The following is a 15,503-nucleotide window of genomic DNA, read 5'->3' as shown; positions in this document are numbered from 1 at the left end:
TTTCACCGCTCTCCAACTCCGATAACAACGTCCTCTCCAATTCAGACATCGTCCTCCCCACTCCACCCACTCAGACAAATTCCGAGATCCATTCTAACATTGCTCTGCTACAATCTATTACTACATCTATGCCCTAGATAGCGGGCGAAAGCCAGTCGAACTGAACCCATTTATCGATCTGGCTCGCCTCGCCAGCGGCGCCACGCGCCTCGGCCCAGATCCACAGCTTGGCCATGGCGAGGAGGTTGCCGGTATTGACGTGCGCCATCGCGTCCCGCGTGCCCATCTGCCGCCCAAGTTGGCGCAGGATCGGCAGCGCGCTCTTAAACAGGTCCATGTTGGGGTCGAGCTGCCGCCCAATACCTTCGAGCAGCAGAATGCTAATGACCGTGTTCACAAAGTCGCCCTCGAGCTTTACGTGGTGCTGCCGCACCGCCAGAAGCACATCGTTCAAGATGTCGCTGATCTTGATCTTGGCCAGGCTGAACGTCTTGCTCTTCACCGACAGCACGAGGTGCTGGATCTTGAGCGCGAATGTCTCCTCATCAATCGCCAAGTCTGGTCTTCGACACCGTTCTACCATGAGCTTGCCGGCGCGGTAGCCATCAAACTCGGCGACGGCCTGGAATAGGTCTAGAAAGTTGCGACGGTTCGTCGCGTCCAGACTTGTCACGAGTCCCGCGTCGATGAACACAAGCTGTGGGACCAGACCGGCGTCGTACAGCTCCTCGAGGCGCTCAAGCCACGCGTCCTGGTCACCTGAGAGCGCGCGAAGCTCGTGTACGATAGCAGTCTCCCGCTTGCTCTCGGTGGGAATACTAGGCTCGGGCGGGGGCTTATCCCCCTTGAGGCGGTGGATGAGTGGCCCGATGATGTGATATGTCTCGGGCCGCACCATGCGCACCAGAATATTGCCGGGGTGCAAATCACCGTGAGTCCAGTTGTCTAACAGGAGCATTTCCAAAAACGCGTCGAGGCCAAGGTTTGCAATCTTCTCGTCGAAAGGCCCGCCTCCATTCCGCAAGAAGTACTTGAGCGGAAGCGCATCCTCGTACTCCTCAACCAGCACCTCCTTGTTAGCCGCGACATGGTCAGGCCCCAACCGGATTGGGCGGGGGAACGATACGGTCCGTGGGCGGTGCGCAAAGTTGTGTCGGAAGCGATCCAGGTTGGCAGCCTCAACGCGCAGGTCCAGCTGCTGGTTCATCATGTCGCCGAACGCAGCCACTTCGTCCGGGAGCGAGAGCCACTCCATCTCAGGCAGTGCGTTGATGAGGTTGGCAAAGATGGACATGATGCGGATGTCGCGACGCACGAGCTTCTCTACTCTCGGGTGCAGAACCTTGATTGCGACGCTGGTCACGATTTGACGGTCTGGGTCGTCCTCCAGTTCCTTGGCCAGCGCAGCAGCCTCAGCACTGCTCTGTTTGAGGATCTCCGGCCGCAGTTGCGCGCGATACACCTGTGCAATGGCGCCACAGCCGATCGGCGTGTCCTCGAAGTGTTCGAAGATCGCCTCAAACGGCAGCCCAAAAGCACGCTGCAGCACCTTCTTCGTGTACCGGAAGGGGTGGGGGTTGTTGGAGCTGTGCAGCTTACTCATCTTCACACAGAGCGCGTCGGGGAACAGATCGGTGCGCGAGGCAGCCCATTGGCCGAGCTTGATGAATGAAGGGCCAGCGCGCTCCATCTGCTTGACGAGGAAGCCGTACCACCACACCGCGCCCCAGTTGTCCTCACCTGGAGCGATCGGCTTGCCGGGCTTACGGCGCGGCGGCGCACCGATGTACAGCATTGGCGCGGTGAGGATGACAGGGCCGAAGAGGAGTGCGAGGTGAATGAAGCGTACAAATGTTAAGAATGGCTCGAGGATGTACTCGCGCAGCATCTCGAGTACACCCACGGAAGGCTCGGATGGCGAGAGAGCCATGAAGGGGCCTTCTTGCTTCTCCTCTTTCTTCTCGTGGACGGGGATCAGGTCCTCGTGCGAGATCGGGCTCTCTGTCAAAGTCGGCTTCTTGAAGTAGACCACGACGGCGACGGTGAGGCCAGCGAGGATGACAAGTCCCTTGCCGCCGCCTGCCTCCGGATGGCCATTACCGGACAGAGTGCCGCCGCCGCTAGACTGTTGGCCGGAGCCATTATCGCCAGATACCATGGCGCCCATGCGCTGCCCGAGACGGGCAAGCGCGCCATTCTCGAGAGTCTGGAGGAAGGGCAGGCGGCGCGTCGCGGCACCCTTCTCCTCAAGTTCCTTGATCTCCTGCACGCGCTTCTGAAGTTCCTTCCACACGTTTTGTCTCAAAACGTCCCCGCGCACGCGATCAAGCTCGTGCTCAAGCTGGATGAGACCGCGCCGGCTGGGCATTGGCGCCTGCGCATTCATCTTGCCGAGCGTGTCGTTGAGCTGCCGCACGCTTTCGGCGTGGAACTTCTGGTGCATGGCCTCGAAAGCCTCATCTCGTCCCGGAATTTGGTCGTAGGTCGGGAGCATGTCGATCGGGTTGGAAGCGAGGATGGACCGCATCACGTGCTTGGTGTAGGTCTCGAGCAGGAGGGAGCGGAAGGCGGCCTGGGACGAGTTAAGCGTGTTCTGCAGCTCAATCCAGGGGGGAAGTGCGCCTTGTCTCTTGATGATCCGGTTCATGTACACTTCGCTGAGGCCCAACAGGGGGTTCATCTCGGATGGGTCCCGCTCAATCGGCTTGCCAGTTCCCTTGAGGTTCTTGAAGAAGCCCTTGGACTGGGCGGTCTGGAGTCAGCGCCGAGCAGCGGGATGTCGACACCTAAGTACTCACCGCAATGCGGTCCTCCACAAGTCCAGCCCAAGCCCGCATACCACTCGCGCTCCCGCGCTGAGCACCGAGGACACTCTCGCCGCGAATCTGGCGGTTGCCACTGAAGCCCTCCATCTCCTCCTCCTCCGCGCCGACGTGAGTCACGGCTCCGTCGGAAATGCCGAGGCGGTAGTCGATGGCACCCTCGCGCGCACTGCCCAATCGGCCCTGGAGTTTGGTGGCGCGCCGGAAGTCGCGGTGTGCTTTCCGCACGGTACCGTCGGCATTCGGCGGCAGCCGCAGCTCGAGAAGGTTGCTAAAGTCGGCGCTGGCTGCGCGCTGGTCAAACTGACCCCACTTGACCTTGGGGCTCTCCATAACTTCATTGTCACCGGTATAAGTCGCATGCCACGGTTTGAAAAGGTGGGGAGGCAGCTTGGGCCTGTGTGGACTTTCCTCCGACGAGGAGGAGATGATGGGCGTGGCGGTGGACGTCGTTGCGCTCGGCGGCGCCATCTCAAGGTTCCTCATCCAGTTGTGAATACGCTTCTCCGCCGCATTGTCCTTGATCCCCTCGCCGGTCCGAAGCGGCTTGTACTTGTCGACGAGCATGCGGAGGACGGCGTCGCTCTGGGCCTCGTCGCCAGTCCAGATAGGCCCCTGGGCGTTCACTAGATGCGCACGGGCGTTCTTCTCAGCTGCAGTGGCCTCGACACGCTCCTCGGCGAGGGCATCTGCAAACAGCTTGGCCGAGCCGGTGAGTGAGTCGCCGCCGCCTAGTGGCTCGTCGCCCGCAAGTGGCGCTTTGGAAGGGGCCGGGTCTGGCGCCCCCGGCACTTTGGTGTGCACGGCCCGCTGCAGCGCCTGCCACTGTGCGCGGAGGGGGCGTCCCCGCAGTGGCATCATGATGGGTAGTTGGCTGCGAGAGGGTAATGGCACGAGTGAGTGACAGATGAAGAGAGTGAGTCACGGGGGGAAGGAAGAGATGAGCGAGACGCGGCCATCTGACATTGACGCCAGAGTCAGCGTCCGCGTTCGAGTGGAGAGATCGACGTCATTCGCACGTGGCTTCTCTTCCCGCCCGCCCCGGCCTGCCCCTCCCGATAATCAATTCCACGTCAGAACTCAAATTTTGATCCCGTTTCTGAATTGTTGTGAGAATCCGCGGTCGCCTCTCTGCCAGGGCGGAACGCGACTGCCCCCCTCCCCCCTCCCCCCCTCCCCCTCCCCGCCGCCGCTATAATTTTCTCTTTCGCGCCATTCTTCCTCTTGGGAAAGCATCATTGAGACAGCCATCAGCCGTCAGATCCTCTCCCGACCCCTTCTAGTCCGACGCTGTCCTCTACACCTATCCCAAAAATGGCTGCTAACGGCTCCTCTGCCCCCGTCGTCCCCCCTCGCGGTGAGGTCCTCGCCGCCGCCGACGCCATCAAGTTCCTCGAGCAGTACCCTCGCGGCGACGGCCTCTCGCTCAGCGAGCTCATGGACTCGCAGGTCCACGGCGGTCTTACCTACAATGACTTCCTCATGCTCCCCGGCCACATCGACTTCCCCGTAAGCCCCGCCGCCGTCGCCGGCTAGCAAGTGGCAAACATGTGGCTGACAAAGCAGGCTTCCGAGGTCTCGCTCCAGACGCGTGTGACTCGCAACATTGTCCTGAACGCGCCGTTCCTCTCCTCGCCCATGGACACGGTTACCGAGGACCGGTGGGTAGTCGCCGCCCGCTGATGTACGGATGCACGGACTGACGCGCAGCATGGCGATTGCTCTCGCGTGCCACGGCGGCCTGGGTATCATCCACCACAACTGCTCTGCCGAGGAGCAGGCCGCCATGGTCCGCAAGGTCAAGAAGTACGAGAACGGCTTCATCACCGACCCCATCTGCCTGGGCCCCAACGGTGTGGTCGGCGACGTCCTTGAGATCAAGAACAAGTTTGGCTTTTGCGGTGTGCCCATCACCGACTCGGGCAAGATTGGCGGCAAGCTCCTTGGCATTGTCACCGGCCGTGATGTCCAGTTCCGTGACGAGAAGACCCCTCTTAAGGAGGTTATGACCCCCCTTAAGGACGTCGTTACCGGCAACGCCGATATTACCCTCGAGCAGGCCAACACTATCCTCCGCGACTCGAAGAAGGGCAAGCTCCCCATCATCGACGACTCGGGTCTTCTTGTTGCCCTTGTCGCTCGCTCCGACCTGCTCAAGAACCAGAACTACCCCCTTGCATCCAAGGTCCCCTCCAGCAAGCAGCTTTACTGCGGTGCCGCTATCGGCACCCGCCCTGGCGACCGTGACCGCCTCAAGCTTCTCGTTGAGGCTGGCCTTGACGTCGTTGTCCTCGACTCGTCGCAGGGCAACTCGGTGTACCAGATCGAGTTCATCCAGTGGATCAAGAAGACGTTCCCCAAGCTCGAAGTCATTGCCGGCAACGTCGTGACTCGCGAGCAGGCCGCTCAGCTCATCGTCGCTGGCGCTGACGGTCTCCGTATCGGCATGGGCTCTGGCTCGATCTGTATTACTCAGGAGGTTATGGCCGTCGGCCGCCCCCAGGGCACGGCCGTGCACGCCGTTTCCGAGTTCGCTTCTCGCTTCGGCGTCCCCACCATCGCCGACGGCGGTATCGGCAACATCGGCCACATCGCCAAGGCGCTCTCGCTCGGCGCCTCCGCCGTCATGATGGGTGGCATGCTCGCCGGCACCACCGAGTCGCCCGGCGAGTACTTCTACCACGAGGGTAAGCGCGTCAAGGTGTATCGCGGCATGGGGTCGATCGAGGCGATGGAGCACACCCAGACGGCCGGCAAGGGCGGCAAGGCGGGCCTCGCCGCCAACAACGCCGCGACGGCCCGCTACTTCTCCGAGGCCGACACGGTCAAGGTCGCGCAGGGCGTCTCGGGCGACGTCCAGGACAAGGGCTCGGTCAACAAGTTCGTGCCCTACCTCTACACCGGGCTGCAGCACTCGCTGCAGGACTCGGGCGTGCGCTCGATCACCGACCTCCAGGAGGGCTGCCGCTCGGGCAAGGTGCGCTTTGAGCTGCGCACGGCCAGCGCCCAGCTCGAGGGCGGCGTCCACGGCCTCAACTCGTACACCAAGCGTCTCTTTGCCTAGACGTGGCCCGTGTCGCGTAATTATTTAGATCTGTTGGGCATGATGTACTTTTATGCATAGGTATGGTACAACTGGGAAATGCAGCGGCGGATGGCAGGACGCGGCGAGACGAGTGGGGGCGTGGCAAGGTGGGAGTATGAGCAACAATGGGAGAGAGCAAGTCATGTGCGCTGGCGCTTCTTTGGCGGTTCCTCTGCGCCCGCCCCGGCGTCGTCTGGATGTCCCAGGTCCACCATCCGTTCCTCGATCATGCGGCGCACCAGCGCCTCAGCGTCGTCGGGCCCAAACTTGGGTCCCTTGCCCTGCGCCGGCTGCGGCTGCCCCGGTCTTGTGGGGGACGGCTCAAACGCCTCCCAGATAGGATAGAGGCAGATGATGTCCTGGACACAGGCGAACAGCGTGGGCAGCGAGACCTGGAACGAGGCGAGGAACTCGGCCGCCCCGCTCGGTGGGGGCGGCAGCCCGAGAGCTGCGTTGCTCTCGATCGCCTGCGTGATCGTGCCGACCTGCGTCGACGAGCGCGTGCTCCGCGCGCTCGTCCCCGACGCCGAGGTGAGCGTGAAGGCGATGTAGAGGGCCGCGAGCGCGACGACGTAGGGCGGGTACAGGAGCGGCACGTCGGTGCGGAACGAGTCGTTGATCACGAACCTGGGGTCAGAGACAGCCTCGCGAGCCAGTGTTGCCAAACTCACCAGGCTATCTGCAGCGCGCCTTCTTCCACCTCCATCAGCCCTTCGCCGCTCCCGCGCCCCATGAGCCGGCGGATGCGCTCCGCCTCCCCCTCTCCACCCTCGTCTTCGACGGGAAGCCGTGCGGCCGACCCCGCAGCACCCTTGGCCTTGGCTTCGTCGTTTCGTTTCCTCGCTTCTTCGGCGTCTTTCCGGCGCACCTCTGCGTCCTCCTCCGCCCGTGTCTTGGGGAATCGGCCCGCGTCCGCCGGCTCGCGCCCACAGATGTTCACCAGGGCGCGGTACGGGTGGAAGACAACGAGACAGAAGCAGATATCTTCCAAGAGGTAGAATCTGGGTCAGCGCGATCGCGGGGGCACCCACTCCATCTCGCCAAGCTTGCTCGGCTCGGCGGGGAACATCTTGATGTTGTGCTCGCCGAACACGACCTTGGCCTCTGCAACCACGCTCTTGATGTGTACCGGAGTCTCCTCGACTTTGGCGGCGACGAAGACGCACGCCGCGAGCACGAGATACGGGTTCGTCTCGCAGATCGAGTTGCGCGCGTAGAAGCGGCGGAAGTAGACGATGGCGGTCGCGATGGGCGTCTGGCGCAGGAGCAGGCGCTTGCCGAGCTTCTGGATGAGCGAGGCGAAGAAGATGTTGAGGCAGTAGAGCTGGTGCGGTGTCGCGTAACGCTGGTCCGTCTCGCGCGCGGCGTGCAGTTCCGAGCGCGTGAGGAGCCAGTATTTGGCGTGGGTGGAGGTGTAGAAGTTAGAGGACATGGCGGACGGGGCGATCGTGAGACAAGAAGCAAAAGGATGGGGGTCGAGGACGACTCGCGGGACCCTCCCTGCCGAGGCGAGTGGATGATGTGTTGACGATGGAGATGCGCTCGTCGCTGCTGTCTCGCTCGTCTCGCTCGATGTCCGTCCCGGACTCGTGTGGCCGGCCCAGCTGACCCTCCACCGGCGGCCACATGGCACCCGTCACGTGACTCTGAATGTCCACGTTTCGAAACGCGCTCTCGCGTCGCTGCGCCTGCAGCCACGACCGACTTCGACAACATTCTTCTCTCCCATCTTCCCATCTCCCTCGGCCTGCACAACACGCAGCATCGAGCAAAACTAGCCCACGACATCGCACCCCGCATATCCGCATCATGAACGTCTTTGCGGACGAGGTGCGTGCCCTGCGCCAGCCGTCGCCTACATCGGCATGGCGGACGGCTCTCGGTGGCACGGAACAAAGTGTTGACACCAGGCTACTGAGGAACGCGGCGAGAACGCGCGTCTCTCGTCCTTCGTTGGCGCCATGGCGCTCGGCGACCTTGTCAAGTCGACGCTTGGGCCCAAGGTGCGCTTCCTCTCCAGCGCCGTATACGCCGCCCTGCAGGACGACGCGCGCGCGCGAGCTAGACTGACTTCCAGGGCATGAACAAGATTCTCCAGTCGACGCACGACGGGAGCATCACGGTGACGAACGACGGTGCGACCATTCTCAAGGCGATCACGCTCGACAACCCCGCCGCCAAGATCCTCGTCAACATCTCCAAGGTGCAGGATGACGAGGTCGGCGACGGAACGACCAGCGTGTGTGTCCTCGCGTCCGAGCTGCTGCGCGAGGCTGAGAAGCTCGTTACGGTCTCCAAGATCCACCCCCAGACCGTGGTTGAGGGATACCGTATTGCCTCGCGCGCCGCGCTCGACGCGCTCGCCAAGAGCGCCGTCGACAACAAGGACGATGCGATGCAGTTCCGCGAGGACCTGTTCAACATTGCCCGCACTACGCTCTCGTCCAAGGTTCTCAGCCAGGACAAGGACTACTTTGCCAACCTGGCCGTCGACGCCGTGCTCCGCCTCAAGGGCAGCATTGACCTTGAGCACATCCAGATCATCAAGAAGGTTGGCGGCAAGCTCACTGACTCGTACCTCGACGAGGGCTTCATCCTCGACAAGCAGATCGCTGTCAACTCGCCAAAGCGGATAGAGAACGCTAAGATTCTGATCGCCAACACTTGTAAGCTACCAGTAGGCCTTCCTTGCTCACACCAGCCATGGACACGGACAAGATCAAGATCTTCGGCGCACGTGTGCGCGTCGATGGTACCGGCAAGCTCGCCGAGCTCGAGCGTGCCGAGCGCGACAAGATGAAGGCCAAGGTGCAGTCCATTGCGGCACACGGCATTACTTGCTTCGTCAACCGCCAGCTCATCTACAACTACCCCGAGTCGCTGCTTGCCGAGCAGGGGATTATGTCGATTGAGCACGCCGACTTTGAGGGCGTTGAGCGCCTCGCACTCGTCACTGGCGGTGAGATTGCGTCCACGTTTGACGCCCCGGACAAGGTCAAGATTGGCCGCTGCGACGTCATCGAGGAGATTATGATTGGCGAGGACAAGGTAGGGGAGATTGGAGAAAGCTGAGCTGACGGTCAGCTTATCAAGTTCTCGGGCGTGGCGGCCGGCGAGGCGTGCACGGTTGTGCTGCGCGGCGCAACGAGTCAGATGGTGGACGAGGCTGAGCGGTCGCTGCACGATGCGCTTTCGGTGCTCTCGCAGACGGTCAAGGAGACGCGTGTGACTCTCGGCGGCGGATGCGCCGAGATGCTGATGTCGTGCGCGGTTGACGAGGCGGCACGCACGGTCAGCGGCAAGCGTGCGCTCGCTGTGGAGGGCTTTGCGCGCGCTCTGCGCCAGATGCCGACCATCCTCGCGGACAACGGCGGGTATGACTCGTCGGACCTTGTCGCCAAGCTGCGTGCGGCGCACTACGAGGGCCGCAGCGACGCGGGTCTCGACATGGACAAGGGCGCGATTGCAAGCATGAAGGAGCTTGGCGTTACCGAGAGCTACAAGCTCAAGCGCCAGGTCGTTGTCAGCGCGAGCGAGGCGAGCGAGATGATCCTGCGTGTCGACAACATCTTGAGGGCGGCCCCTCGGCGGCGCGAGGCGCACTAGTCGCGCGTAGTCTCGGTTTGCGTAGTGGTAGATTGCATGCATGTAGATCTGGCTGAGCGCGATGCTGCCTGTTCTCGATGACCGCTCAGAAGGCGGAGTTATGTAACAACTCGCACGCGCGTGGATTTTCAGGGACGGGATCGACGTTTCGTGGGCACCGAATTCTGGGGGCGGCACAAATGATCCGGGCCAGCTTCAGGCAACAATCGTGTTCCGCGCTCTCTCTTGTTCCATCGCTCATCACAATGGCGAACGGTACAGCTCCGGCACTGGCGACACCCAAGGCCAACGGCGTCCCGAAGGGAGCGGCATCAGCAACGAAGCGCGTCCTCCCGACGTGGACGCGCGCCGACATCGCCCAGCGCATCTGCGCAGGCGCACAGCTCGTGCTGCGCGGCGACACGGTGCTGAACGTATCCTCGTGGGCGGCGTACCACCCCGGCGGGGCGCTGGCGCTCGCGCACTTCGTGGGCCGCGACGCGGTAGACGAGATCGCGGCCTACCACTCGCACGGCACGCTGGCGGGTATGGGACGGTACGCGGTTGCGCGCGTCCATGCCGCCGACTACACGGCGGAGGCGGGGTGGGCGCCGCTCACGCCGCCGATTGCGCTCGGCCTCGTCCCGCACCCCGACGGGACGCGCGGCCACTGGGCGCGCGAAGGCCAGATCCGGCTCGCGATGGAGGTGCTGGACGGCGTGGGCGCGGAGGGCATTCGCGAAGTCAATGCGCGCCCGATGGGCCTCGAGGTCGTCCGGCTTACGCCGCAGATGATGGAGCCGGTGCCGGTGCCGCAGGTCGACCGCGTGCGGGAGCACGCGCGCTCGAAGGCGTACCAGCGCCTCAAGGCGCGGTTGGAGGACGCGGGATACTTTAAGCGTCCTGGCGCGCTCAGCGGGTACAGCAGCGACATTGCGCGCTACCTCCTCCTTGCGGCTGCGTCGGCGTATCTCTTCATGCATGCTGGAGGGTGGGCGGCGATGATGGGGAGTGCGGCGCTCCTCGGCTTCTTCTGGCAGCAGTTGACTTGTGAGTTGTCTGGAGGAAGGGAGCTGACAACAGTCTTGGCTCACGACGCCGGCCACTCGGGCATCACGGGCGACTGGTGGTGGGACCGCGTGACGTGCATGCTTGTTGCGGACTGGATTGGCGGGCTGAGCGCCGGGTGGTGGTGCAACAACCACGACATCCACCACCTCGTGACCAACCATCCCGAGCACGACCCGGATATCCAGCACATGCCCTTCTTCGCGATCACTCCCCAGTTCTTCCGCAATCTCTGGAGCACATACTACAAGCGTGTGGTGGCGTTCGACGCGCCCGCCCGCTTCCTCCTCGCCTTCCAACACCGGGTGTACTACCTCGTGCTCTCGCTCGCGCGCTTCAACCTGTACGCGCTGAGCTACGGCTTCCTCGCGACCAAGGCGCCGCGCGACGCCTTCTTCGCGTTCGAGGTCGCCGGCCTCGTCTTCTACTGGACATGGTACGGCGCGCTGCTGCGCGCCGTCGCGGCCTTCGGCGGCGCCCGCATGGCCCTCGCCTACGTCGCCGTGTCGCACATCTGCGCGTCGCCCGTACACGTCCAGATCGTGCTGAGCCACTTCGCGTGTAGCACCGAAGACTTGGGGCCAAGCGAGTCGTTCGTGTCCCGCCAGCTCCGGACGACCATGGACGTCGTGTGCGGCGAAAACATCGAGTGGATCCACGGCGGCCTGCACCAGCAGGTCACGCACCACCTCTTCCCCCGCCTCCCGCGGCACCACCAGCGCAAGGCGAGTCTGGTGGTCAAGGAGTTTTGCGAGGAGCAGGGGCTTACGTTTATCGAGTACGGCTGGATCCGCGGGAACGCCATGGTCCTCGATACGCTGCGCGACGTCGCGAACCAGCTGGCCATCCTCAAGCGCGTCGCGGATAAGGAGGTCGCGGAGAAGATGCAGTAGTCGGAGACGGGAGAGGCCAGAGGGGGAGGAATCTCGTGGCCATCTTGCAGCAGCACTGATAGACCACTTAGATATGTGTAGACGGAATGTATTCTTGTTTGTGTTCCCTGCAGCTCGAATCAAGTCTATGTCTCACCAGATTAGGATGCATACATTATTGACTGTCCGTCCGATGCGCTGATGCAGTTAGATTTTGGCCAAGAGCTTGGGACATGTGCGGAAGCGTGCTGCTGTCAGTCGTGAGCACAAGCACAACCCACCCCAGCAACAGATGAGCCCGCCGAGGATCTGGATCGAGCCCATACAGATGATCATCCACTTCCACGTCGTGCGTCCCGAGACGTCGAAGAGCGCGCCACCGAGCGGCCCAGCAATGAGGTTTCCGGGGCCGTTGAACAGCAGCAATATACCCGTGTTGGACGCGAGCGAGTTCGGGCCGAAGATGGTGACGACGATCTGGGGCATGAGGCCGAGATACCCCGGCGCAATGAGGCCGTAGAGGCACGCAAAGACGCACGCGAGCGCAAAGCTCGAGACGTTGAGCCAGAGCGCGAACTGGATGATGCCCGAGACGACGAAGACGCCGATGTACGTGTTCATGGCGCCGATGGCGTCGCTGCAGAAGCCGACGAGGCCGCGGCCGACGGCGACGGAGAACGCGAGGATCGTCAGCGGCACCGTGAGCTTCATCGGGTCGGTGATGGACGGGAACGTCGTGGCCATGTACTGGTTCATGAAGAAGTAGGGGGCGGGGTAGCCGATGACGCCGATGAGGAGGGAGATGGCGACGCTCCAGAACTCGGAGTGCGCGAAGATCGCCGTGTTGATCAGCTTGCCCCGCTGCCGCTGTGCTTCGGGCGAGCCGGGGCGCGTACGGATCAGGGAGACGGCAATGACCATGGCTGCGAGGTTGACGAAGGACATGATGCTGGTGTTAGAGCGCCAGGCCTCTGGGAGATACGTACAGGAGCGTTTTGCTTGCGCCGACCTGCGTGATGAGGCGCCGTACAATGATGACGGACAAGCCGCCGCCGATGCCGGCGCCGCCCATCGTGATGCCCGACGCAAGGCCACGATACTTGTAGAACCACTGGGACGGGAGGGAGAGGAAGAGGGGGACGGCGAGGCCTGTGTGTAAGCGATCCGCGGTCGTGGCAGTGCCACTTAATCAATGGTAGGAAACCTCGCTGGGCTCGCCTGCAGCTCGCTGAGCTCGGCGCACTCACCCTGCCCAATCCCCGTAATCACGCCCTGGCACAATATCGTGCTCCACAACGAAGTGCTCCAGCTCGCGCCGAACAGCCCGATCCAGCACACGACACAGCTGGCAATCAGCATGGGCCGGAAGCCAAACTTGTCGCCGAGGACGCCGCTGAAAAACGCGCAGACGGAATACATGAATCCCTGCGTGGTGCCCGCGAGCGAGAGCACGGCCGTGGGCGCGCCCGGAAACGTGTTCTTTGCATAGTACTGCATCAGCGCGGCCACGGCTCACGGCGCACGCACCTCCTGGAATACGCCGTAGCTCATGCCCCACCCGTTCGTGAGCGCGCACAGCGTCATGCAGCAGCCCACGACGACCCAGCCGTACCCGCCGTCGGGGTAGATGTATGGCTCTGTGGGCTCGGGGGTGTCTTTTTCGGGGTCGCGCGCGCTGGCGTCGCCGACGGAGGCGCTGCGCCTGCGCGCCACGCTGTGCTCGTCGTCGTCGAAGACCGGCTCGATGGCGGGGCGGGAGAGCGCGAAGGGTGTCGGCTTATGGCCTGTGGCGCTGCGCGAGCGCTCGCGCGCCAGCTCGCGCTGCGAATGGGCCGTCGCGATGCGCACGAGCGGCCCGCCGCCGCCCACGGCTGCTGGGTCGAAGACGGAGACGACGTCGGCGGTGGACGGCGGCGCGGGGGAGGGTGTGCGCTGTGCGGGGACCGGGGCGGGGGCGAGCGTGGGGCGGGTGTAGAGCGTTGTTGTTGATGAGAGGTCGGTGGGGGTGCGTGTTAAAGCGGGGGTGGGGGCTGGGGGAGGGGCTGGGGAGGGAGAGATGATGGAAGGGGCTGGGCCGTCTTCCGGGATGGAAGGGGGGAGGGAGGTGGCTGAGGGGAAAAGTTGGGGTTGGGATGGAGGCGAAGAGACGTCTGCGTCGGTTGCAGGTGGTTCTGGCGCTGGCGTAGGCGAGGCTATCCTCTGCGGCGAAGGGGGAGTCGTTGGTGCGTCGGACATGGTGTCGGCGGTGGGGGATGTCGGTTGAGGAGCGGCCATATTAGCTCAACACCTTTGATCAAATGCTCGCCACAGCGCAAACGTCAGATACAGGATGAGTAAGTGCACAAGATGCAGATGCAAACCTGCTCAACTGGCTACAGCGTTGGGAGTGTGAAACGCGAGATTACAGCTCTGACTCGTCTCTCGCATATGCCCGAAGCGCACATTGCCAGGGACGGGCCGCGGTTTGCCGGCAACATTTTGGGCTGTTACACCGCTCGTGTGAGTCGGCGTGAGGCGCGTCAATGCTTCAGATAGACTGCTGGGTGGCAGGTTTATGCCTGGCCTGCAGCCGCCCACTGTGACACTCCGCCGCCCGACCGCTTGAACGCAATCGCACCGCGCGGAGTCGCCGTCTCGCACCGTTGCAGACGCGGCTTTTTCCACGGCATCGCAGCTCGCAGATGGGCACTCGTCCGGAAATGTGGCCCGATCGGTCAATTCCGGCTGGGTGAGCTGCGTCAGGTTGTCAGGTTGAGTGTGGGCTCGGGAGAGTTCTAGGCGTCATGGGAGTATGACGGCGAGGCTGGGCAGAGCTAAACTCGAGGCAGAAAATCAAGGCGAGTCAGAATACCGATGGCTACGCCCAGATTCCGCGCGACATCCGCGCGACATCCACGGCTGGTCTTATCTTGCGCTGCACGCTGATGAGCGTTGTTGCGTCTGGCAGCGTCCTATTTGATAGCACACAAAGCGCGAGATATTTGTCGGCATTCCTCGACGGAAGGTGATAGGAGGGTACAGGCGGTGTTGAGGAGCGAGAGGGACTACTGTAGACTTTCGTAGCGCCAGGACGTTTCGCGCACGCAGCACCCAGGTTCCAGCGGCTCAAAGAGACCTATGCTGAGCAGATTGCGCAGAGCATCGAGGTCTGGGCGGCGGGAGTGAGATTCCCGGATCCGATCACGCATGGGCTAGTTCAAGGAGAGCTGCTTGATCGTTTCGTGAGATCCGACGGATTGCACGGATAGCTCGGGTTCATCTGCAAGACGTGGCTTGTGCTCTGACGAGCAGACGAGCACGAGAGTGATTCAAGCAAGGCGGTTGTCTGCATCCTGTGAGAGCGAGCGCGGAGCGAGAGCTTATGCGCTCTCAGAGAGAGTACTCGAGTGCACTCATACTGAGGTAATGGCGACTCTCCTACCAGCACCAGCAGGCTCTGCCAGTAACTCTCACACGGTGAAGCCCACGTCGTGCCGTCTTGCAGTGTGCACAATTGAAGGGCAGCGACAACGGCTAACTCGGGAGCAATGACGGGTGCCATTTATTAGCTCGCGTGCTCGCCATGTTCGTGTTCGCATTCCTCTGCCTTCTGGTCCACTCGTTGCAACATTTGCATTCCACCAGCTCCAGCTGGCAGCGGCATTCCGAAGCCGCCGAACATTGCTCGCACGAAACGCCGCTTGTTGCGTCCACGCGCCACGCGTCTGCGACTGCTCGGCGCTGCTCAGCTTGTTCAGGTGCCTTGAATTGAATTCATGCCGCCCACTCGACGAAACTGCCGGATGTAGAGCACCCCAAAAAACTCTCCGCGAATGGGACTAGCCCTGTGGCTGGGGCCAGAATCTTCTGCATCCCGGACATGCGGCATGTTGAGGAGGAGCTCGTCTGAGTAAGTAGCGACACGCGAGAGAGTGAGGAGAGGCGAGTTTTTGAGAGTTTTTGAGAATAATGTCGAGTTTTGATGGATTTGGAGGGAGGATCGACGAGGCACAAAGGTGTCCGCCAAGAACATTCTCTGACGGCACAAACACGTCCATTGGATTGCTATCACTACTCTGCCCGACGCACGCT

General features: G+C 62.6%; 7 protein-coding genes across 7 annotated transcripts; 3 read left to right on the top strand and 4 right to left on the bottom strand.

The window, feature by feature from the left end:
* Positions 1-133: 133 nt before the first annotated feature.
* COLE_04696 (uncharacterized protein) lies at positions 134-3,683 on the bottom strand (the record flags this gene model as incomplete). The annotated part of the gene is made up of 2 exons (XM_018426649.2): positions 134-2,752; positions 2,799-3,683. The coding sequence occupies 2 exons, from the start codon at positions 3,681-3,683 to the stop codon at positions 134-136; spliced, it is 3,504 nt and encodes a 1,167-aa protein (XP_018278990.1).
* Positions 3,684-4,136: 453 nt separating this feature from the next.
* Positions 4,137-5,886, top strand: COLE_04695 (uncharacterized protein; the record flags this gene model as incomplete). Its single annotated transcript, XM_018423103.2, has 3 exons — positions 4,137-4,331; positions 4,389-4,483; positions 4,533-5,886. 3 exons carry the CDS (start codon positions 4,137-4,139, stop codon positions 5,884-5,886), a joined length of 1,644 nt encoding a protein of 547 aa, XP_018278989.1.
* A 161-nt stretch (positions 5,887-6,047) lies between these two features.
* Positions 6,048-7,339, bottom strand: COLE_04694 (uncharacterized protein; the record flags this gene model as incomplete). Its single annotated transcript, XM_018425359.1, has 3 exons — positions 6,048-6,534; positions 6,579-6,908; positions 6,939-7,339. 3 exons carry the CDS (start codon positions 7,337-7,339, stop codon positions 6,048-6,050), a joined length of 1,218 nt encoding a protein of 405 aa, XP_018278988.1.
* A 377-nt stretch (positions 7,340-7,716) lies between these two features.
* On the top strand, positions 7,717-9,513 carry COLE_04693 (uncharacterized protein; the record flags this gene model as incomplete). The annotated part of the gene is made up of 5 exons (XM_018423102.2): positions 7,717-7,737; positions 7,818-7,910; positions 7,985-8,573; positions 8,609-8,955; positions 8,992-9,513. The coding sequence occupies 5 exons, from the start codon at positions 7,717-7,719 to the stop codon at positions 9,511-9,513; spliced, it is 1,572 nt and encodes a 523-aa protein (XP_018278987.1).
* A 245-nt stretch (positions 9,514-9,758) lies between these two features.
* Positions 9,759-11,453, top strand: COLE_04692 (uncharacterized protein; the record flags this gene model as incomplete). The annotated part of the gene is made up of 2 exons (XM_018420821.2): positions 9,759-10,542; positions 10,576-11,453. The coding sequence occupies 2 exons, from the start codon at positions 9,759-9,761 to the stop codon at positions 11,451-11,453; spliced, it is 1,662 nt and encodes a 553-aa protein (XP_018278986.1).
* Positions 11,454-11,639: 186 nt separating this feature from the next.
* On the bottom strand, positions 11,640-13,706 carry COLE_04691 (uncharacterized protein; the record flags this gene model as incomplete). Its single annotated transcript, XM_018421356.2, has 5 exons — positions 11,640-11,680; positions 11,714-12,381; positions 12,419-12,581; positions 12,680-12,923; positions 12,960-13,706. The coding sequence occupies 5 exons, from the start codon at positions 13,704-13,706 to the stop codon at positions 11,640-11,642; spliced, it is 1,863 nt and encodes a 620-aa protein (XP_018278985.1).
* Positions 13,707-14,628: 922 nt separating this feature from the next.
* COLE_04690 (uncharacterized protein) lies at positions 14,629-14,973 on the bottom strand (the record flags this gene model as incomplete). The annotated part of the gene is made up of 1 exon (XM_018427444.2): positions 14,629-14,973. The coding sequence occupies one exon, from the start codon at positions 14,971-14,973 to the stop codon at positions 14,629-14,631; it is 345 nt and encodes a 114-aa protein (XP_018278984.1).
* Positions 14,974-15,503: the final 530 nt, after the last annotated feature.

This window comes from Cutaneotrichosporon oleaginosum, assembly GCF_008065305.1.
Source record: "Cutaneotrichosporon oleaginosum strain ATCC 20508 chromosome Unknown ATCC20508_contig04, whole genome shotgun sequence".
Taxonomy (NCBI): Eukaryota; Fungi; Basidiomycota; class Tremellomycetes; order Trichosporonales; family Trichosporonaceae; genus Cutaneotrichosporon; species Cutaneotrichosporon oleaginosum.
This window is presented reverse-complemented; position numbering and strand designations above follow the sequence as displayed.